General features: G+C 44.3%; 2 protein-coding genes across 2 annotated transcripts; both read right to left on the bottom strand.

The window, feature by feature from the left end:
- Positions 1-88: 88 nt before the first annotated feature.
- Txndc12 (thioredoxin domain containing 12) lies at positions 89-24502 on the bottom strand. Its single transcript, XM_052715769.1, has 7 exons — positions 24295-24502; positions 15006-15066; positions 9315-9367; positions 5770-5843; positions 4041-4110; positions 3064-3147; positions 89-803 (listed from the first exon to the last, which is right to left on the bottom strand). The coding sequence occupies exons 1-7, from the start codon at positions 24383-24385 to the stop codon at positions 724-726; spliced, it is 513 nt and encodes a 170-aa protein (XP_052571729.1). The 5' UTR covers positions 24386-24502; the 3' UTR covers positions 89-723.
- Positions 11615-13824, bottom strand: Kti12 (KTI12 chromatin associated homolog). The gene has a single exon (XM_052715762.1). The coding sequence runs from the start codon at positions 13119-13121 to the stop codon at positions 12066-12068; it is 1056 nt and encodes a 351-aa protein (XP_052571722.1). The 5' UTR covers positions 13122-13824; the 3' UTR covers positions 11615-12065.
- Positions 24503-24602: the final 100 nt, after the last annotated feature.

The following is a 24602-nucleotide window of genomic DNA, read 5'->3' on the forward strand; positions in this document are numbered from 1 at the left end:
TTAGTAGAGGCCAGTTTTCTTCCTCATCCTCCACTGTAGCTAGCTAGCCCTTCTTCCCTTTCTAATAATGAAAGGCCACCACAGCATCTTTCTGTTTAAAGTTTTATTAAAGCTTAATGAAATAATTAATATCTCTTGTTTTTGTTTTAACCCCAGTACAAAAATACAGTTGATGAATTGACAAAATGGCTCACATAGGGCTTGAAGGATTGAGTGTCTCTAACAGCAACAGGGAAAGCATGCTTCCAGCTGGGCTGAGTCCCAGCACATGGCCATTCTTGACACACATTCATGCGAACAGGGAGGCCTGAGCAGAGAAGGAAGGGCACAGGAATTCAGGAAGAAGCCCGGGATTATCACCAAGAGAAAAGGAGAATGTCTTCTTAAAAAACACTATAGAAAAGATACTTCCCATCTCCGTTCACTTCGGCATGAATACAGCAGGGTGTGGGTAAAGACTCAAATACTGACACGGAGTAAGTGGCTCAAGGTTTGTATCAGAGTTTCATCCTTTACATTCAAAGGAATGGATATTTCAGGAGAGGGAGCAGAAGACGGTTGGCCATGCTGCTGGATGCACAGACCAGCTTCGTCAGCATGCCTCTTCCACAGTGAGAACTCCTTCCAGTGTAGGGAGAAGCTTGGTCTCCTGGTGTTTAACTGTTCTGGGTGATTCCTCGGGATTCCCTCCCTGCTGCTTTGCTTCCAGAACACTCCTTCACGTCACAGCTCGTCTTGAAGGTGTTTCTCTCTGAAGGCATCACCTGTCAGCCTCTCCTGAGCTTCCTTCATCCCCTGAACAACTGGAATAGAGGTAAAGGGGTGGGGTAAGCATGGGCCATCTTTAGCAGCTGGCATCTGACAACAAGCAGAGACTTTAAATGTTTTAGGAGAGATTTAAGAAGAGACCCGAGCCGGGCGGTGGTGGCGCACGCCTTTAATCCCAGCACTCGGGAGGCAGAGCCAGGCGGATCTCTGTGAGTTCGAGGCCAGCCTGGACTACCAAGTGAGTTCCAGGAAAGGCGCAAAGCTACACAGAGAAACCCTGTCTCGAAAAACCAAAAAAAAAAAAAAAAAAAAAAAAAAAAAAAAAAAAAAAAAAAGAAGAGACCCGAACTCAAGATCTACTTCTGGATTTCAGCCCTATCGGGTCATGGATCTCTCTTCCCTCCCAGTCTATAAAGCGAGAGAATGCCACTTATATCAGACTGTTAGGAAAATTAAGCAAAGAGCACGGATAATAAGTGTTTCATAAACTATTAAGACCTATAGAAATCCTAATTGTTACTTTGGTTAACCCTGTAGCCTTCTTGTTGATACCTATCATGACTGCACATGCTCAGCTGTCACTCGGGAAGAGGGAACACCTTCCTGCCGCCCCCTCTGGCCTTTGCTGCGTTTACCTCATTCCCTGTAGAGATGGTAATGGTGTGAGTATACACGCAAGCACGTGCACACCACGAGAGGAAATGACCTTTCCTGAAGGGCTTGTCATTTCTACTATGAATAATAGAATGGAAAAAGTCAAGTTCTCAGGGAAAAAAGAGAAGCTTGGGGAAAGACCGGGGCAGTCGAATGTTTCCTGCGTCTCAGGAATCCCTCCTATGTACCCGTCTGTACTTCCAGGGGGGCAGCGAGGGCCGTGCAGGCCTATGAGTGGTGGCTCTACAATGGCATGGTGGGAGCTGGGCCGAGCCAGTCTGTCTTGGGAATCTTGCACATAAAAGCAGCTAATATAGTTAGTTTTTTCCTTTATGTTTTACTTATGCTCTTGGTAAAGCCAGGTTTCAGTGTTTCCAGTCTCATGCCAACTAAGCTGTGAGAACTCTGGGAAAGCCTTGTGCTTCCCTTTGGACTGTGGTAGTGTGGGGACCACGAGAGCAATTGCAGAGTCTTAGGGCCGAAAGCCCCACTGCCTACCTCTGTGTGGGAAGTCTGCATCTGATGCCATTTCCAGGTACTCGCACTGGTTAAGGTGTGTGCATCCTCCTTACCCAGAGGACAGAGACATAACACCTCTCTATCTCTTCCCCTTTCCCATCTAGGAATAAGAGTTCCATGAACAACTACAAAGTGACCAGTGACTGGGCAGTCTAACAATAAGTGGTATGTGGCAATTTAGCAAGCAACTACCTGGCTATCCTTTAAAGGCTGGGGGTGGGAGGATGCAGTGACCCCGCCCCCTGCCTCCGCCTCCTGCCTCTAAAATGACAGCGCTTCAGACCCAAGAGACCACTTCAGACCCAAGAGACCGAAAAGTGAGGCAGATACTTCAGCCTCCCTTCACCCTCTGTGCCATGCCATCCCCTCTGCCTGCAATGTGCTTTCCCTTTTCAGCTGACTACAACTCACTTTTCGGACTCAAGCTACATACATGTTTCTAGCAAGTCTTAGCCCCCCCCACACGCTCATTTTCATAGTTCGAATTGTCTTCGTGTCTTTCTAGGGACACATTATTATTTTGTATTACATTTCTTATTTATTTTGAGCGTGTGTGTGCAATAGCACTAATATACAACAGCACCTGTGTAGAGGTCAGTGGACAGCTAGCAGGAGTCAGTTCTCTCTTTCTACCGGTTCTGGGACATGAACTTATGTCGTCCCGTTTAGCAGCAGGTGCCTTTACCCACTGAGCCATCTTGCCAGAGCCAGAGACAAATTCTTAGATTGCTTGTCCATTTAGTTTACTATCTAGGAAACTGCTTTGCCTTGCTCAGCTAACAGTTCACATTCCTCTTCCTCTGGATCCTTCTAAGAACAGTACAGATGCAATGGGAAAACTGAGGCCAGAAGCCAGCAACCACCTCCATAAGCTCCAATCCTTCAGCGTTTTTTTTTTTTTTTTTAATTAAGAAATTTTTTATTTATTTTACATACCAACCACTTCAGCTTTTAACCAGTCACTAACTTTCCACTGGCTCAGTTTTATCTTCCAATTGTATCTGATATAGAATCTAGCCAAAATCTAGTCAAGTGGGAGATGTTCCGCCAACAGGCTCATAGAGGTAGGTCACAGACCTTGCTGGGATCAACCACTCTGCCTCCTTTCTGTCAGGACTGTACCTTGCTCAGCACTGACGTAGAAATATTTGTAGCTGGGGTTTCCACTCTCATTGATGATCTCAGGCCGCACCTTGCCACTGGGATCTATTGAAGACAAACGGTGTGAGGACTGCCGTAATTACAACAGAAAGGTACTTTGAGCACCATTTGGTAGACAGGCCCTCAGGAGAGGAGACCCTTCTCTGCAGCTCATGTCACCACACTGGAATTTCATGCTATAATCGTAAAAAATTCCATGTATTTCCTTGAACATAGCTTATCATTTCCGCCTATACCTTGGCAAATGCTATTCCCTTTCTGCTTGATAATGATAGAATTATACATTTTCTTATTTGTATCACCCATTAAATCTGGCAAAAATTTTTCTGTATATTAATTTTTGGGTTTTTTTTGTTTGTTTGTGTTTTTGGAGAAAGGATTTCATGTATTCTTAGGATGGCCCCAAACATTAATTTATTTATCTACCACTGAGCTAAATCCCTAACTCGAAACCCTGTCTTTAAAAAAACAAAACAAACAAAAAAATGTTGAGAGACACATGCCTGGTTATGCTATTCCGTTGGTTTAGCTGCATACAGACCCAGGAGTGGGAACTACTTATCTATTCCTAGTAGTGTCTACCACCGTGTTTGATACATGGGTGATGTCCGAATGACTATGAGTGACTCAACGGAAGGTCACACTCTTTATGCTTCCCTATAACAGCAGTTATTTAATGGGGAAAGCTTGCTCATTCTCACTCATATTCTTCTCACCATCACTACCTCAAGAGCTCTCTGTAGCCTAGGCCAGCCTCAAACACATAATCCTCCAACGCTAGAATTATAGGCACGCAGCACCTTGCCCCAGGTCCCTCATTCTTGACTGCTTGGTTTTTGGACACTTCAGTTTGTCACCAGTATAATTCCAATGCTTATCATTCATTTGTCTCTACCAACATCTTATCCTGGGTCACCCAACAGGTTCTTTTGCCTTACCCAAGAAAAGGATGCGTGGAATATAACCCCCATCAGGGCTGAAATCTTCATCTTTGGGTTCCTCTTCATCCTGTTAAGATTAAATATAAACCTTAGATAAGAACATATTCCTCCTCTTCTCAGAGACTTGCAGAGGATTCCAAGCTTGCTCAGGCCAGGAGGCTCTCTATGAGCTGCTCATGCTCCCCCCCCCCCCAGCACAGCTTAAACTTCATGTTCTACCTTGTTTAGGCATCGTTAGCCACGTTAACAATTGTACTTATTGTTATCGCCATTCAACAAACCAGATACACGCACAACTTGGGCCTCTGGACTTGCTCTGCCTGGACACGCTTCCCCACCACCCACTGGGTTCACTCCCTTTTCTGCTTCTGATTTTTGATCAAATAGAGTTTTCTTTCCTAACTGCCTATTTTAAATTGTTAGTAATCTTATCTCCTTCACCGTTAACTTTCAGCCATAGCATTAACCACCACCTGATGTATTTCATTTTATTGGTTTTCCCATGTTAGACTGTTACTTCAGTGAGGGAATTTTGTTCACTGTTGCACTCCCAATCCTGTACCACTGACTCGCACACAGTATTTCCTGAATGAGTAAGACTGACATTGTTACTACATTTTCTGAAGTTGGAGAATATTCACTGGAGACATCTTGTCCTCTTTGAATGAGAAATCCCAGTGTACCCCAGAAAGTAATGAGATAGTGTTCACGGGAAATGAACAGTAATGTTATAGCTTGTGGCATTTACAGGGATTAAATAGGGCCATTACGAGGGCTGGAGACAGAACTGGCTGCTCTTCCAGAGGACCCGGCAGCACCCACATGGCAGTTCACACCTGTCTGGAACTCCAGTTCCAAGGCTTCTGACACCCTCACTCAGACATACATATAGGAAATCACCAATGAACATAAAACAAAAATAAATTATGTATTTAAAAAATATGGTCATTTATTTACACTGCTTTAATTAGCACTGGGCTATACACGCTTGATGCTTTAATGTTGACTGTTTACACATTTCAAAGATTCTTGGACCTATGTTTAAGCAAACAATCTCTTTAAAGAAACCTAATGTCTAGAGGCATCATTGTAAAGTACTCCATGGTACCACACTTGAAGAATACGGCCTGGAAGGGAGCACACCTTGGTCACAGTATTTTCTCTCTTTTTAGGTTCTTAGGATTTTGACAGAATCACATACTTGACTTCAGACCTGTCTATGAAATGGGAACAATACCAATGACCTAAAAAAAATCCCTTCTAAGACTTGATATTCTAAGATTCAGAATCCCAAGACCTGAATTCTGTATGAAGTCCCTGAGAGATGCTCCACGAGGACACAGGAAGGCTGCACATAAAAGGCTAACACAGTCAAGCATCTAGTAGGTGCTCAACTGAATCACAATTTGCAGGATGTTGTAGCTTCTATATATGACTGTCTACAGAACAGCTCTATGAAAATGTAAAATCTACCATAATTAGAAGTAAAGATGAAGTCTCCACATTTTAGGCACCTAGTCAAATTCACCATTTTTACTTCCTCTCTAAATGCTGGATGGCTTTCTAATACAGCTCTCGTGTAAACCTTAGTATTAGAGGTCAAGAGAAAAACAATATATACAAGTAGCCAGTTTTGCCCAGTATCACTTTATATTAAATCTAAAATTTTAATACCTTAAAATCACAGAGGTTGGTGTGTGTGTGTGGGGAACTCTTGAAGTCTTACCTCCAGATTTACCATAACAAAATTATGGGACAGTTCTGAAATTTCTGTAGATTCTGCAAATTTGGGTTTTAAAGCTAGGGAGAAAAAAAGAAAACATTTTACAATGACAGAAATATTATCAAACTTAAACACTAGTGAGTATAAACATCACTAATTCTCATTGATGGGTCAGGTATTTGCTAAACTAACTCATATAACTGAAACTTTTTTTTTGGTTTTTCGAGACAGGGTTTCTCTGTGTAGCTTTGCGCCTTTCCTGGAACTCACTTGGTAGTCCAGGCTGGCCTGAACTCACAGAGATCCGCCTGGCTCTGCCTCCCGAGTGCTGGGATTAAAGGCGTGCACCACCACCGCCCGGCATAACTGAAACTTTTAAGTCTAAAAAACTAGAATTAAGGGCTGGGAAGATGGTCTAGTCTGTAAAGTGCTGCATGCAAGCCTGAGGGCCTAAGTTCAACCCCCAGCACTCACCAAAAAAGCTGGGTATGGTAGCATACACTTGTGATTGCAGCATCCAGGAGGATCCCAGGGACTGACTGGCTTGCTAGTCAGCCTTACCTAATCTGGTAGCTCCAGGTTCCAGTGAGAGGCCTTGCCTCAAAAAACTAAATAGGGACTAGCAATATGGCTCAGCAGGTAAAAGCAATTGCCATGCAAGCCTGGCAACCTGAATTTGATCCCCAGAATCTATGAAAAGGTAGAAGGAGAAAACCGATACACAAAGTTGTCCTCTGGTATTTACCCACATATCATGTGAGGACATACACAATATTAATAAATAAAATTAAAAACATGGAAACCAATTGGAAAAGATATTCAAGGTTGATCTCCAGCCTCCACATGCACACAAATGTACATGTCCTCAACATGTACAGTTAAAACAAAAAAACTCCAGAATACACGATGGTACACAGTTGTAGACCCAGCTATTGGGGAGATAGAGGCAGAAGGTAACTTGAACTACTTGAGTTTAAGACCAACCTGTGCAACATAGCAAGACCTGTCCCAATTAAAAAAAAAAAAAAAAAAAAAAAAAAAAAAAAGCCAGGCATGGTGTAGCACACTTTTACTCCCAGAGTTCTGGACTCAGAGACAGGTGGATCTCTCTGAGTTCCAGGCTAGCCCTGACTACAAAGTGGGTTCCAGGCCAGCCAGGACCACACAATGAGACCTGTCTCAAACAACAGTAACAAGTAATAAGGACAAGAATGTTTTAAAAAATACAATCATAAGAACTGGGCACCTAGATTCTCACCCTGCTTGTAACACTTGCATTGTGATGTGACCGCAACTGGGATTCATTTATGAAATAAGGACAATGGGGAGCTGGGTGTGGTAGCACAAGTCTTTAATCAAGGACATAACAGGAGGACCTCTGTTAGGTTGAGGACAGCCTGGTCTATGTAGTGAGTTCTGGCACAGCCAGGGCTACATAGTGAGACCCTGCCCCCCAAAAAACAAAAAGATTATTTATGGGCAGAAGAGATGGCTCAGTGGGTAAGGATGCCCGCTGCCACTCCTGATGACCTGAGTTCAATCCCTTTAACCTACATGGCAAAAGAGTGGACTCCCACAAGTTGTCCTCTGACCTCCACACTGTAAATGTGTGTGTGTGTGTGTGTGTGTGTGTGTGTGTGTGTATGCATGTGCTATATAGCACACATGGACGTCAGAAGACAACTATGTGGAGTTTGTTCTCTCCTTCCATCTTTACATGTGTTCCAAGAATCAAATTCATGATGCCAGACTTGTGTAGCAAGTGTCTCTACTCAGTAAGCCATCTCACTGGCCTCTGCAGTTCGCTTTTTATAGTTATATTTCAATTTAATTTCTACTGAAAAGGGAGCCACAATGTTAGTAGTTGATGAGGGGGGCGGTGTTGACCCTCACACTATGACTCAGGCTGTCCTAGACCTCACTGGAGTTCTCATGCCCCAGTCTCCCAAGTGCTGGGATAAGGAGTCCCAACACCACCTCTGGGGTTTGTTTTGTTTTTGCTGTTTTGTTTGGTTTGATTTTGAAATAATGGGGTCTCTTGGGCTGGGGGTGTAGCTCAGTTAGGAAAGTGTTCAGCATGCAGTGCCCTGGCTTAGATCCCCAGTACCCAGGTATAGTGGCACACACTTGTAATTCCAGGACTGGGGGAGACAGGAAGATCTGAAGTTTGAGGTCATCTTTCACTACACAGTGAGTTCACAGTTAGCCTAGGCTACATGAGACCCTGTCTCAAAACATAACAACACAAAACACCCATACAATAAATATAAATAAAATGCTGGGCTGGAGCAACGGGTCAGTGGTTAAGAACACTTACTGCTCTTGCAGAGGACCTGAGTTTGATTCCCAGGACCCACAGGGTAGTTTACCATCCTCTGTAACTTTAGTTCTAGGGGATCTACCTACCCTCTTCTGCCCTCTGAAGGCACCAAGCCTAAGTGTGGTACACATACATACATGCAGGCAAAAAACACTCATAAATAAAATGAAATATAAACAAATGTGTACTAAAGAAAAACTAACTAAAATTTAAAAAGTTAAAGAAAAAGCAGGGTCTCTCGATGGAACTCATGCTGTCCTTGAACTTCTGATCCTCCTGCCTCAGGCTCCCAAGTGCTGGGATTACAGACATGCACTATAGTACTTGGCTTTTACATTCCTCTTATTGATCTTATTTCTGAGACAAGGACTCACTCTGTTGTCCAGGGTGACCTCGAACCTGCACCAATGCTTGTCTCAGCTTCCTGAGTGCTGGGATTACAGGCAGCTGCCGTGCTCAGCTATACTTCTTTCCAACTAGGATTTTACTAGTTGTAGTGTATCAGTGAAAGATAAAACCTGCCTGGTAGCATCGCAGGCAGAAAGAATACACACCACAGTCAAATATCCTCTGGTTCTGACTGATTCTCTCCTTCCCTAAACCATTAATGTCCCTCTGTACAGAATTCCAGATTCTGCTTAGATGTACTGTCTATGACATTAAAATACTTAACTCTGTAGATGTAACCAACGGTCTTATTAAATAAGAAACACAGAGCCGATTCAGAGAAGAAAGTCAAGAGGTCAGAGCTAAGAGCCTCACCCTTCCTGATTCAGGGATCCTCTTCATCCAAGAGAGCTCTCCGAAAAAGACCTACTTCCTGTGTGAATGTCTTTTTAAAGTCTTCCTGTTCTGCCTTCTCATTGGTTGTAAACCCAAACATGTGACTGCCTCGTCACTGCCTGAATGTACCGCCCTCCAGGTCCTTAAAGGCGTGCGCCACCGCCGCCACACACTTGCTATGGCTCTGATAGCTCTGACCCCCAGACAACTTTATTTATTAACATACAATTAGAATCACATTTCAGTACAAGTAAAATACCACCACATAACTCCATACACCATATGAACTGTATCTTAATCGTCCCATCCCCCCTCAAGCCTCCTGCAAAAATAACTGCAAATTTCATGAAGGGAGAGAATGTGTTGAATTTATTTGGTATTGTTCAAGGAAATCAGCAGTGCTCTGCCAGCAAGCCTGATGTCAGAGTGAAACACTTGTACTTACCTTTGCAAGCTCCACACCAAGACTTATGGATGATCACCATCAGGGGCAAGCCACTTAAAAACAAAGAAATTATATTCTAGTGAAATCCTTCAAAAGTACGCTAACAAAATAACAACCAGTTCATTGAGTCCAGAGTATTGCATATAAATGTTCCTGCTGAATGGATTCAGTTGGGAAACTGTAAAACAATCCAACTATTTCACTACCAGATTATTATCAGAAAAACTATTGTAAATTCTGTTTCCATTAGTTCAAATTTGGCTTTAAAAGTAGGGAGAGAGCCGGGCGGTGGTGGCGCACGCCTTTAATCCCAGCACTCGGGAGGCAGAGCCAGGCGAATCTCTGTGAGTTCCAGGCCAGCCTGGGCTACCAAGTGAGTTCCAGGAAAGGCGCAAAGCTACACAGAGAAACCCTGCCTTGAAAAACCAAAAGTAGGGAGAAAAAAGTGGAATAGAAGAAAAACATCGAATTATAGTATTTTAGATGTTACTGTATCTCTAAGTGATTATTACACAACTGAAAATGCAAATAAAAACCTTCCATTAGCATGCTAAGTAAAAAATTAGGAGAGAAATTATCAACAGGACCAGTGGGTAAAATGCTTGCTGTGTAAGCGTGACAGCTTGAGTTGAGGTGTCCAGCACCTCTTCCGTCACCTTCTCCATGACACTTAGAATGTCTCAGACAAGGTACTGTCAGCGTCTTTACATCCACTATGTCCACCACATACATTGTTATTGATCTCAAACACACAGCATTCACTCTACGCCAGTGCTAGTCTACATGATTAGCTCATTTAGTAAGTGTTAGGTGAACTGTTTAGCTACCTCACCTTAGACTTACTAAGAATCTGAACGGACTGACTTGGGCCTTTGATATTTGCAAAGGCTTATAAACCACACAAGGACAAGGGTAAGGAGATGGCAGGATGCAGGTGACCATAACTAAAACATATTCAACTACATAGCCCCACAAATATCACTAGGGTAGAAACTTTTTAAAAACTTGTAATTATGGGCCAGGCATTGTGATACATGGCTTTAATGTCAGCAGTCTGGAGGCTGATCTCTTAATCTGAGGTTAGCTTGGTCTAAATAGTGAGTTGTAGGCCAGCCAAGGCTACATAGTGAGACCCTGCACTCCAATGAATAATTACATTTACTTGAGTGTGAAAAATAATTGTACTTATTTATTATTGGTTTTCAATACAAGGTTTCTCTGTGTAGTTCTGACTGCCCTGGAACTCAAGAGATTTGCCTGCCTCTCCCTCCTTGAGTGCTGGGATTACACACATCTGCCACCACCGCCTGGCGTAATAATTATATTTATTTGAGTGTATGTGCATCCATGCATGCTCCTGGGAGACCTAGCAAGGGAGACAGCATATACACTGGAGATCACAGGTCTTCTCCTTTCACGGTCTAAGTCCTGGGGATTGAACTTGGACTGTTAGGCTTGGAGGCGAGCACTCTTGCATGACCTGCCATCTCATCTGTCCTTGTACTTTTGATTCAGGGTCTCTACGTAACCTACACTGGGCTAAAACCCATGGCAAAACCCTGCCTCAGCCTCCTGAGTGCTAGGATTACAAGCATATGCCAACATACTCATCTAGGGTGGATACTATTAATGGTCTCATAGAAAGGAGAAAATTAATCTGTGATGTAGCTCAATGGTAGATAAAGCACATGCCCAGCATGTACAAGGTTCTGGGTTCAATCCCCAGTCCCACCCAGAAAGATCAAGACTCCCAAGAGATTAACTAACAGACCGCATAAAATTTAAGTTCTACCATTTATAAGCTAACAAAAAGACTGATTCCAAAACCAATGTTCATTATAGTGTCCTTCATTTAGAAGAGCCATCTAGATAATACATGTTTGCTGACCATTTTTCTACAGCGGTATTTCAAATACTAACTTTTTTTACAGTCTTCCAAAAGCACCTTCTCCCAGCAGCTAGTTAATCCTCCACAGGTTCTGTGATGGCTACCCTTCATCCTATTGAGCATGTGTGCATTCCACACAAACAATTTCTCATGGCAAAAGACAAGTCTGAAAAAAATCATACAGATAACAGGGATCCAGTACTTACCGTTCGTTACCAACAAAATTAAGATGACGATGTTGTTTGCCTTGAAATACACGATGAAACACAATCGTTATGGGAGGTATCACAACGTATAGGCCAAACAACTGAGCCTCTCATATAAAAATACTATCAGCCAAAGACATGCCACGACACATGTATATATAAAGTATTAGGTTGCAGGGATAACATTAAATTAAGAATCCAACAGACAACTTTAAAAGATTTTATTAGAGGAAATATCTAATGGTTGTCTTACACAAATATCAGTTTCCCAGAACAAAAGATGCACCTGTGTTCGAAGCTCCAGGATAGATAGCAAGAAGTACTGCACTCAAAAATACTTGTCGTATGAAAGAAGGGCCATACAAAACTGTATCGTCTTCGTTTTCTACTCACAGTTGATTTAAAATAATTCTCCTCCATCCCGATGTAGTTAGTATCCCCAAGCAGAGCCCAACCAAAGAAAAACTCTGCCCACCTGAGATTTCTGGAGCACCTATGCCTCAGCTTATGCTATACACTCAGATGTGACATGCACAGAGGCAGTCAAACTTAGCAATCCTAGTACTACAGTACGCTCTGTAGACCTTCAGATCATTCTTCCTAGACAAAGTACAGTGGAATAAAGACAGGAGCCATCGCCGCCTCCCACTACCGCTATTAGTCCAAACTTTGGCTCAGATACTGAAGAAACATGTTGGCCAGTTGAGGCAGGTTCTCGTTGTTGGGATGCATTTTTGTGTATGAAATAAACTGGCGACGGTGGCGACTCAGTTCCGCCAAGGTCAAGGGCCGGGTAAACTGGAGATGCTGTGTGGTGCCAGGAAGTGTTAACACGTCTCCAGGTACAGCGCTCTTCTGTGCTTCCATCAGAGCAGTCAACACCTGGCTCGTAGCCTGGTCCAACTGGTACAGAAAGTTTCCAGAGGCTAGGGGCTGGGACTGCGTAGACTGATGGGGTGGGGGGGCTCGGTTCTCAAACAGAGCAGCCCGGATCTCAGCCAGCGGCAATGGCTCTTCTAAACCCACCACGGTGAACAAAGGTCGATCCCAGCGGTTCCGAGAGTCGGGAGACTCAAAGCGCTGCGCTAAGGACTCCAAAAGTTCGGGAGGAAAGGCACTGGACGCAGGCTCTGCAGATTGGTCCGACTCCTGAGTGACTACGGCTGCAAGATTTGAGGGCGGGATTTCCTCTGGATCCAGTTCCCTGGGGACAGTGGGCAGGACGTCCCCATTTGCAACCGGGCTGGCGGCGCGCTGTTCCCCGGCAGCGCCGGTCACCGGAGGATTCTCACCCTCCTCGGCGCGCGACCTCCAGCTCACACTGACAGCCGGGCCGCGGTCACCCGTGGCGTCAGCCACCTGAGGGCTGCGGCTCGGCCAGAACGGGCGTATGCAGTAAACTAAGCAGAGCTGCGTGCGCGCAGCCCGCGCGAGGCAGTACAGCTCGTAGCGGAAGCCCTTGATGTAGTTCATGGAGTCCAGGATGACCACGTCCTGCCGGCTCAGGCGCCGCTCCACCGCGGCCCGCAGCGCGGCGCGCAGCGTCTTCTCCCGGGCAGAGTCGCCGTACACCGCCGCGTTCTGATTGCCCAGCACCGAAGCATCGTCCACCACGTGCACCGTGTGGCCCTCGCTGACCAGTGCCCGGCGTAGCTCTTCCGTACGCTGGCTCTTGCCGGTCGACGGCAGCCCGCAAAACACCACGAGCGGCATATTCGCTAGGGCCACCCATGTGCGGACGTTGCGTCAACTTCCGGCATGAACCGGAAGTGAAGCCCGGACGTCCAGTTCCCCCCCCACGGCTACGAGCTTTTGTTTCTATGGAAACGGGAACGCTAAACCAACTAGTTCAAGGACCGAAATTCTCTGAAAGGAGACGCGAAGATTAGAATGGCATCGGTTATTTACACCAAATGTTATAGGCCTAAGAGAATAATTGCCCTGCCGTCAAAGATAATGCCTATTTATTAATTAGGATTTAATGGGCATTCTACAAGATTACTAGCACCCGATTTAGCATACGGAAAGCAATTTACAAATGATGCTTCTCTATTCAGGACTTCTCTTACACCGCGTAGCTCTTAGTAAATGTTTACTCATAACACTCATAACAACTACTTCAATTGTCAACATCTTTCCATGGTATGATATGAACATAAAACTGTTCCCCTAAGGAAATCAAGGGTCTTAACTGGAAGAATTAAGTATCCACACACAGTAAAAAAATGCTATGGGTAGCTGTACATTAGTGTGAAGAACAGAAGTGGAGAACTACCCAGAAAACTCATTGAGGACCTTGATTGATATTTTAATTTGTTTCTATTTGTTTGGGAGAGGGGTGCTGGTCTAGGGCCTCATGCAGGCACTACCACTGAGCTACATCCTCGGGTCGAATTATTTAATTTGTTTTTGTTTTCCAGACAGGGTTTCTCTGTGTAGCTTTGCGCCTTTCCTGGAACTCACTCGGTGGCCCAGGCTGGCCTCGAACTCACAGAGATCTACCCGGCTCTGCCTCCCAAGTGCTGGGATTAAAGGCGTGCACCACCACCACCACCACCACCACCACCACCACCACCACCACCACCACCACCACCACCACCGCCCCGGCAAATTACTTAATTTTTAACTTGAAAGACTAATGGGAATTTTCATCTTGAATAGGGTTGTCAAATACAATGTAGATTTTCCAATTAAATCTGAATTTAAGATTTTTAAAAATTGCATTAAGCTGCATGGACATACTCTATTTTCCTTTGTGTAAAATTTAAATTTAGCTGGGCATCTTTTATTTCTATTATTAAATCTGGCAATTCTACTGCAGAAAATTTGAGACATCAGTGTCATGAGACTGTAGGCTCTGTTCTGGAACAGCAAGTAGTAGTTTGGTAGGTGCAGAAGTTAAGTGTGAACATGTCTGTGCCAGTAGTGTGGTATCATACAGGACACATATGTTGGGGTAGAGTCTCCAATACAGTACAGGAGAGAAATCAAAGTCCTGGCTCTGCTACTTAATAGCAGTTGAAATACTGCAAGGTAATTTCACTTTTCTGTATTTCGGTTTCTTTTCTATAAACTGTAAGTTATTTCATAGCTATACCAATCTCAGAGGTTGTGAAGACTAAAGAAACCAATCCATGTACAATGGGCAGTTCCTGGCCTCTGCCTCCTCCCCCAGCCCTTAAGCTCTGGGTTATTGTACATAAGCCTGAAATATGACAGTATTTTAGCTTTAGGCTGGTAGGCAGTTTAACTTTCGGGTTTAGAGCATAGGCTCTTTAGTTAAAGAACCTAAAGAGGTGTTGGAAGCTCAGCTCTGCTATATACCAACTTGGGATCTTGGGCAAATTAACTGTTGAGTGCCTTAATTTCTCGTTGCTAGACAAGAAAGTAACAATACTTCATAGAAATGTGAAAACTAAATGAGTTAATTCAGATTATTTAACCCAGTAAGTGCTGAGTTTTTGTTATCGGTAACAAAACTTTAGTTCTTATGGGGCCTTGACATGGCCCTTCACCTGAAAACAATGCTAAGTTAACGATTCTATGAAGTAATAGAAAGTTTTGTTACTATAAATGTCATGACACCATGCTTTATACCTTGCCGCTGCTTCTTTCTTCCCATCTTCTAAAGTCCTCCAGTGGATATGATCTCCAAAACCTGGAAGGAAAGAGCCTTATAAACATCCACACAATGAACAAAGATCATAGACACAGAAGGAAGTGAGAGATGTTTATCAGAGAGCCACAAACAGGAAGGAAAAAAACGAACAAACAAAGCTAAGAGCCTGGCGTTCAACACCCAGCTCACTGTTTTCATGCCTCTCAATGGAGATAATACCATCCAATTAATAATTGCTAGGGAGATTAAATAATGATGTGAAGTACCACACCTATGCCAACAATACTGTAAGAGCGAATGAGAATGTCCTGCACTGTAACCAGAAATCGTATCCCTGAAGTGACACCCGGTGCAGCTTAGTCATGAAGACATGGATCTGTAACTCTTCTTCACATGAAGTATGTGGGGTTTTGAATGAAGCCATTTAAGCCCCAATGTCACCATCTATAAAATCAAGACACTAATTTCTACCTCTGAATATTGGTATAAGGAACTAAAAAATGAGGTCAGGTGCATTAACTGTCATTATTCCCACAACTCAGCCAGAATGGTTTTTTTTCTTTTTAAAACTACATTTGTTTACTTTTTTATGTGGGAATACACATGCCACAGCCTTCGTGTGGAAGTCAGAGGACAACCTTCAAAAGTTGGCCCTCTCTTTCCACCATGTGGGTCCCAGGGACTGAGCTCAGGTTGGCAACATTTGTGTTAATCGCCTTTACCCACTGACGCACCTCCCTGGCCCCCATGATCTTTTTCAATGACATCATTGCTTAGTAAGAAACATTTCGGAGGATATCTAATGTTCCAAGTAAAAGGTCAACTCTCGAAGGACTGCTTACGAAGGCTTCAACAAGAAAATAAGACTTGGCTAGGCAGTGGTGGTGCACGCCTTTAATCCCAGCACTGGGGAGGCAGAGCCAGGTGGATCTGTAAGAGTTTGAGGCCAGCCTGGTCTACAGAGTGAGTTCCAGGACAGCCAGGGCTCACAGAGAAACCCTGTCTTGAAAAACCCAAACAAAACAAAACAAAACACCTGGCTGGGTGTGGTGGCGTACACCCTTAGTCCCAGCACTCAGGAAGAAGAGCAGGCAGGTGGATCTCTGAGTTCCAAGGCCAGCCTGGTTTACATACAGTTCCAGGACAGCTAAAGCTACATGAAAGACTTTGTCTTAAGAGCAAGTAAAAGCACCCTACTCACTCTTGCAACCTCACTCTACACTCTTCTCAAAACCCAAGACACGGAAGTATGTATTTCCGCCTCTTTACATGCAGCACTGTGTGTATTCCCTCCCCTCCAGGCTTTTTCATAATCTGTCTACCTCTGCCTTTCCTCCCCACCCTTGCCTCCAACTCAGCACTGAGGTTTAAGGCATTTCCTTTTGATAGGACGCACTCACAAACCACCCAACTCTTGTCCCACTACATTTCCCAGACAGAATCTTTAAACATTTGTGTGTCCATTTCCCTTATTCCAAAGGGAATTCCCTAAATGCTGGGACCAAACTTCTTGTATCTTTTCCTGTTTCCCTAGCACTTAGCACTACACACGACTGTTGCAAGTACTCCATAAAAGAGTTCTTGAAAAATCTTGTTATATCCAGAAAACACTAGTGATCATGTTAGACGCTATTTATTTGAATTGATTTATTCTTTCAAAATTGCCTTTATATATTATCCTCTTTTATCCTTCCCTCTCACTAAAGCCCTTCTTCCTAAGTTCCCCTCCTATTTGTGTGTGTGTGTCCATTTAATTAGGATTGCACTCATGAGCCTGTGTGGGAGCTCACCTACTTGAGCAAGGGCAACTTACTAATGGCTACACCGTTGAGGAACGACTCCTCCAGCAACCATTAGGTTACAAACCTACTGGAAGGGCTCTAGCAAGCCCACGGCAAACACGGCTCAGACAGGTTTCGTCATTCACCTTTTGTGAAGGGGCCCCAAAATAGCTTGACTAAACAGCAGCCATGACAGGCTTAGGGGCCTAGACACAGCTTCTGTGACAGGCTTACTGGCAGGCAACACCCAGATCCAGGAAAAGCCTTAAGCTGATATCACCCAGGGATCCACCCAGGGATGAGGAAGTACCTGACATCCCAAAATTTCCAACCATTAGATAAGGTGGCCAGATGCCCCTGGGTCTAGCACACACCTATTTTTTGTTTTACAGATACCCCTAGACAATTGTCAGCCAATCAGGGTCCTGGACCCTGGAAATCCCCTCACCCCAGCCTCTGCTATGATAAAAACTCTGCCCCACCTGAGCTTAGGGCTCTCTGCTCTCACCTCTGTGTTGGACAGACAGAGGGACCAAGCTCCGGAGCTTGAAATAAAGGCTCTTTGCTTTTACATTTGGGATTCAGTCTCCGTGGTGGTCTTTTGAGGGTCCCTGCGATCTGGGCTAACACCTTTCTCCCCCTTGCCAAACCATAGACTACATTCCTGAAGCCACCAAGGTCTATTCCCTTATTTGGCCATTTCCTCCTCCTGAGGCTGACCACCAAGGTCCAACTCTCAAAGTACTGAAGTCCAGCAATCAAAACCTCTCTTTTGGCTCTATCAGAGAATTATTAAATTCTTTTTTTTTTTAAAGATTTATTTATTTATTATGTATACAACATTCTGCCTGCATGTGTTCTGCAGGCCAGGAGAGGGCACCAGATCTCACTATAGATGGCAGTGAGCCACCATGTGGTTGCTGGGAATTGAACTCAGGACCTCTGGAAGAGCAGCCAGTGCTCTTAACCTCTGAGCCATCTCTCCAGCCCGAATTATTAAATTCTTAAAACTGTCATTTTCCTATGTGCCACATCTGTCTCCTCTCTACCCAGAGGCAGTCCTTTGTCCCTCCAGGGCAAACACCTCCCCCACGCCATCCTAGCCCCTTTTCTCTTCTCCTCTGTCCTCTATGTCCTGTCTTTGTCTCTTATTCCCTGCCCTTTGTCCCTCTGGGGCAAATCTCCTCTGTGGGTGTGTTCCGTGTCGCCTATCGCTCCTCCCAGGGGAGTGGGGCTTGTGAGACCCTGTGCAGGCAGCCACAGCTGCTGTGAGTTTGTGGTGCCACAGCCATGTCCTGTCCGGAGGGCAGCATTTCACAGCGTTCCTTCCCATCCTCTGGCTTTTACTCTTTTGGCCTCTCTTCTGTGATGTTCCCTGTATCTGCTATTATTAACCACCTCATATGTGGACAGCACATTATACAAGCCAACTCATGCTACCTTAACAATCATTCACTATTTCCCCTCTCTAGATCTCAGTTTTCTTCGGATTCGGATAGGTATGATCATTGTCTCTCATAAGGTTATTTCTGAATAGCAAACAAAATTATAAAAATGTTAACAGAGTGTGAACATCAGTATGGAGTAGCTTTTGCTTTTCTTTACAGCTGAGACTCGGAGAAGCCAGTAAATTATACTAGGTTATCTCACTGCTAAACAACCAACCTGAGATTTAACATCCAGCCTTGTGCCTTTTCGGTGAGGACATTCGTCTTTCAGAAATTTATTTCCCCCAAATGAATTACAGTCTAATTGTTATCAGCGTTCTACCACAGGGAAACAAAAGCTCACTCCTGTTAACACACAGGAGCAATATCCAAACTGACCACCATCATTTTTCCATCTCAACAGTATGGGCTGCTGGCCAAGGGGGAGGGGAAGTGTCACTTGCCTAAGGCCCCAAGTTTGATGGTGAAGAGTGAATCACTGAGAGTGAATTTGGGAAGATGCCCAGAACTGGAAGGTGCTGAAGATGTTCGTCATCACTCTACTCACAAGCCTCAAACCTGGACAATTGGATCCTGCTTTGGCAACATGCCTGACTGAAGAGCCTGCAGGGATACCCACCCACAAAACAATGACATCCTAGATAAAACAGACTTTCAGGACGGATTCAACTGCAACAATGGAAATCCCTCCACAAACACAGAGTAAGCCAAAGTCAGAAGAACAAGCAAAGGTGAGGCCACCCACCCCCAAAGCAAACATCTACTATGATATGGCAAGCTGGAGATGAGCCTGAGACTCTCCTATTAAACCACAAAAAAAAACTAGAGGGATTCCAGGTCTGAAACCCAGTTCATCCCCACCTGCCCCCAGCCTCAGTAAATATCAAACCTTTCTGGAAGGAAACATACTCCACATTAGGACTCTAAGGAAGTTAACGATGAACAACTATTGTGAGTTCACCACCATAGATCCACAAATTGGATATATGTGTGTGTGTGTGTGTGTGTGTGTGTGTGTGTGTGTGTGTGTGTGTGTGAAAGAGAGAGAGAGAGAGAGAGAGAGAGAGAGAGAGAGAGAGAGAGAGCAAAAACTCATCAGAAGCAACAGAGTTAGGCTATGAGGGCTTTAGGTACCACAGACATTAAAAACAAAACAGAACAAAAACTACATATGAAGTGTTTAGAGAAATAACTCATGGACTCATAAAATAAACTGTCAAATCTAAACCAGGAAAAGGTGGCATACATTTGCAATCCCAGCATTCAAGAGGTGCTGAAGTTCTGATCCTTGGTACTTTATAATATGAAACTGTTTGAGGACACAGTCTTTAAAGAGGTAATGAAGTTGGTCCTACATCTTGAAAGAAGAGATTAAATACACAGAGGGAAAACCACGTTAATAGAGAAAGAAAAGAGCCAGAACAAGCAGAAACCAATGCTGCCAACATCTTGATCTTGCTTTCAAGCCTTTAGAATCATAAACACGCCGGGGCTGGAGAGATGGCTCAGTGGTTAAGAGCACTGAAGGTCCTGAGTTCAACTCCCAGCAACCACATGGTGGCTCTCAACCATCTCTGGTGCTTATAATAAATAGAATCATAAACACATAAATTTCTGTTGTTTAAACCATCGAATTTAGTGCTCAGTCTGTAAAGCACTTGCTACACAAGGAGGAAGACCCACTTCAGTTCTGAATCCATGTAAAAAGCTGGGCCTGATGGTCTGCATATGTAATTCCAGTGCTGGGGACGAAAAGACTCCAGGATCCCTGGAGTTCACTAGCCAGCTAGCCAGCCCTGGTCCCAAAGAGTGATTCTGTCTCAAAAACAATGTGGATGGACACCTGAAAAACAATACCCGAGGCTGACCTCCGGCCTCCACATGCATGAACACACACATACATGAACAGAGATAAATAGAGCCCCACTTAATCTATAGTACTCATAGCAGCCCTAGCAAACTAATAGTGTCATTACATTTGTCAAAATGCACAAAATTCACACTAATAGTTCAATGTAATATAAACTGGAGATCTTCATTAGCAAATGTGTCAGTGCTAATATAGGAAGTGGGAAAGAGAAAGGGCCTATATGTAGACTCTGTATTTTCTGCTATATCTTTCCTTTTTCCTTTTTAATGTGTGTGCAAGTATGTGTGCGTATGTGCACGTGGGAGTGCATGCCATGGCACATGTGTAGAGGTCAGAGGAAAACTTTATGGAGCGAATTCTCTACTTTCACTTTGGAGTTGGTTCCAGGAATGAAACATAAGTTAACACACTTGTACAGCAAGTGCTTTTGCTGAACTCTCTCTCAGGCCCCTCTTTTGTTTGCTCAATTTTTAAAAACTTCAATGGATAGGTTAAAATAGCAACCTAGAGACAGGCGGGGAGGTAACCAGCTCTCCTGAATGCAGCACAGACGCAAGGAGATGAAAAATGTAAGAACTCAGGATAACAAAAACAATCTTGATAGTGTATTTTTTAAGCACAGTGGTTCTTAAAATGTGTTTACAGGTATTAATTTATCTTTCCTCAGAATAACCTTGTGAGGTGCTGACTCCTTCCTTTCTTCTCACAGAGAAGGAAACCGAGGTTAAAGAGCATGCCCAGGGCTCCATGCCTGTGAGAGGCAGCACTGGAACTGGAGTATAGGTGGTTGCATCTCTAGTTAGAGCTATTCACTACACTTCCTGGCTTACTAAGGTTAAAGAAGGAAGGAAGGAAGAAATGCACCTTGGGAACACCAACTTCAGCTATGGAATACGGGGTGGGGGTGGGGTGGGGTGGGGGGGCTGGCGGGTTGGGTTTGCTTGCCTTTGTTTTCCCCTTGAAAAAGAACTTATACAGGCACAGTCCTAAGCACCCATACTCCTGGCCACGGCAACACCTCTGCAGACACTCCAGTTTCCTAAGGTGTCACCTGCAAGACAGTTTCTGCCAGTCATCTGCAAAGGAAGCTAAAGGCTCCTGTGTCAGCAGCTCTTTTTTTTCCCCCAAGATGATGTTTAAATCAGGAAAAGCCATTGCCAAACACAGTATTTATGTCAGTGTCCAAGTTCTTGGTCCGAAAAATTGTTTTAAAGACATTAGAAAAGCATCAGCCCACGAACGAAAGGTCGAGTGTCAGAGCGGCAGCCAGGCCTGAGATAGGGACACTGTACCTGAAAGGTAGAGTGACGGTGTGGCCAAGTGATGTCTGCAGTCAGAAAGCTGAGCTGGAATCTGAGTTCAGCTCTTCTATCGTTTGCACAGTGCTAAATACAGCTAACAAAAACACGTCTCATGGAGTGACTGTGCCTGTAAACAGGGCATGGAGTGGTACTGTGCCCACTTTTAATTCCGGAGATTGAAGTCATCTATTTCTATTACAGGCGGGATGAGCACAGGAATGGTTCATTTCTTCCCTTGCACTGGAGGCCAGAGTGGTGTACTGGTTAAGGACACGGGCTCTGGGATTCATCTTCCTGCTGTCCACTTACTAGTTAACTCCTAATGCCTCATTTTAGATTCTTCATCTGTGAAATGGGGATGACAAGGGAAATATTACCCATCTCATAGTGTTACTATGAGATTAAATTAGTCACTGTATGAAAAACTGCACAGATCAGTGCCTGGAAGCTAGCATACAAAAAGTAAATGTTAGTCACTATGCTTCTCTTCACGGGTGATGTATTTTAGATTTCTAGTCTATAGAGAACAGCGAGTGTTTTCAGACACTGAGATGTTAGAGCTGCAAGGCCCTCAGGACACATTTCTAATCCAACCCTCTCGAAGACCAGAACTGGCTAAACAGCCTGACCAAGATTAAAATCTAGGCCTAATAATTCCAGTATAGTTCACACTCCCAAACTGCTGGGCTTGCGCTTCACAATGAAAACTGCTGGGGAAGGGTAGGAAAGGTCACTCAGTCCTTCCTCTCTGCAAACCGCCAAGGTATCTTCTACCAAGAGCTGGAGCTATTTAAACATCCTGGAAGAGAGAATATTCATCCAAAATCTTGGGAATTCCTGCCTCGGGTAGCACTTTTTTTCTCTTTTGAGGTGAGGTGAGTATCATATACTCCTATGTCCACAGAATCTATATGTAAGCAATATATAAATCAGTCTGTTTTACAATAGGATTATCAGTACTTGAGACATTGTAACCTAATAGGGCTCACTGTGCAGTTTATCACTTCCTTCATAGTGGAAATCTACACATCACTTTAGAAAAGCTTTTTCTCACCTTCCTAACTCAAGTAAATGGCAGCTCCCTTGTCCTCCTCAGCTTTTTTACTTCCTACTCTACATATACAGCATTATATGATAAAAGGTGAATTCTCCTATTAATCTGTCATGAATCTATCCTATTCTCACCCTCTTTCTGACTTGAATATACATCCAATAAAAGCAAGAATTTTGTCTGTTCTCTTTAATGCCATGTCTCTAGTACCCAAGCCAATGACCAAAATACGATTGGTGACCAAAAATCAATGCTAACATAGGTGACTGCGTTCAGGTCCACTAAACTTCCACTCAGTTGAATTGCCCAGCAAGGAATGCAAAAATAAGGAACATTAAAAACAAACAACCACTGGGCAGTGGTGGCACACTCCTTTAATCCCAGCACTCAGGAGACAGAAGCAGGTGAGTCTCTGAGTTGGAGGCCAGTGTGGTCTACAGAGCGAGTTCCAGGACAGCCAGGGCTACACAGAGAAACCCTATCTCGAAAAACCAAAGCCAAAACCAAACCAAACCAACAACAACAACAACAACAAATAAACAGGCTGGAGAGATGGCTCAATAGTTAAGAGAACTCGCTGCTCTTCCAGAGTTTGGTTCCCAGCACCCATGTCAGGCAGTTCACAAGAGCCTGTACCTCCAGCTCCTGGGGAGCTGACACCCTCTTCTGACCTACTTGGGCCACATATTTGCACATACACACATGCATACACACAAAAAATAAATCCTTTAAAATTAAAAACAGCATGATTGGGCCTGGAGACGGCTCAGCAGATAAGAATAATTGTGAAGACAAGTGGGTCTGAGTTCAAATCTTAACTAGTCATATAAAAATCTGGCATGGCAACTCATTTATGTAACTCCCAACATTGGGGATGGGATCCCAGGAGCTCACTGGCCAGTCCCTCCAGCTTAAATGGTGGTGAGCTCAGGTTCAATGAGACACCCTGTCTCATAAAGTGGAGTACAAGCAGCAGAGGAAAACACCCAGCATCCTCTTCTGGCCTAGTCAGGTGTGCCATGCACCAGCAAACACGTGGGCAGATACCACACTTAACACATACAGACATATACACCCCCCCACACACACCCCCAGCAGCAGCAGCAGAAGGAACCCATACAGTAAGGTCAATACACAAAAATACTCAAAGCAGGGTTAGGATCCATTTATAACTCACCCAGTTAGTCAATTTCAGCTTTCAAAAAAGAACTGATGAGAAGGTTTAAAAGTTTAAAAGATGTAGGTAATAACATGGAGTACGGTGTTCACACTTCCTAACCTTCATTCATAATCACTGATCCCTTGATCTAAAAAATCAGTTTCTTCCAACACACTAGCTGAGCTACACCAAAGACAACTGTTGGTGACCTAGCAGAAGACCTAGCCTTCATTTGGCTCTTTCTTCTGCATCTCCTGGGTAATCAGGAGCGGGGTCTTGGAAATGGTGAGGAACCTTCAGACCCAAGCGGTTATCTCTGAAACACAGGTCACCAGCGACCCTATTTCTTCGGGCGGAAAGGTGATGGTTCCTAAAGGCTTCCCAAACACTCAACACTACAAAGTTGGACTCTTTAAAACATCCCAATTTAAGAGCCATATCTTCCCAAACACAGGAATTAAGAGCGCCCTCAAGTACAACTTCCCTCTCTTAAATTCTCTCCCGACCTGGTACTCCCTACCCCGAGAAATCCCCCGGAGCAGTTGAGGACGATAAAAAGGAATCTGGTGTGGCCTAAGATACAGCGAGAGAAGAAAAGTGTTAGGACAAGAAGGGGACCCCGGGTCGGTAAAGATTACGATAAGAACGAGGTCTGACCCTTTCCAAGTCCAGTGCGTCCGTCTGAAGAAGTGATGAGGACCAGGAAACTGAAGCACAGCAAACAGGTGGCCCCGAAACGAAGCGACATCTCCACGGTGGTAGCTGCAGGGCCACCGGACTGAGGGAACACAGGCTTCCTAGCAGAGGGTCCGCTCCAGTCTCCAATCGCCGCTCAGCCCAACCCCTCCGGTTCCCAGATTTCTTTCCTTTTTTTTCTTTCCCCCCCACCAAACACTGAAGGAAGTGATGTTAGACGGATGTGGGCGGTGCCTCCGGGGTCCGCTTTGGAATGGAGTAAGTTTAAA

Source organism: Peromyscus californicus, unplaced genomic scaffold (genome assembly GCF_007827085.1).
Source record: "Peromyscus californicus insignis strain IS unplaced genomic scaffold, ASM782708v3 Scaffold_5__1_contigs__length_169319896, whole genome shotgun sequence".
Classification (NCBI taxonomy): domain Eukaryota; kingdom Metazoa; phylum Chordata; class Mammalia; order Rodentia; family Cricetidae; genus Peromyscus; species Peromyscus californicus.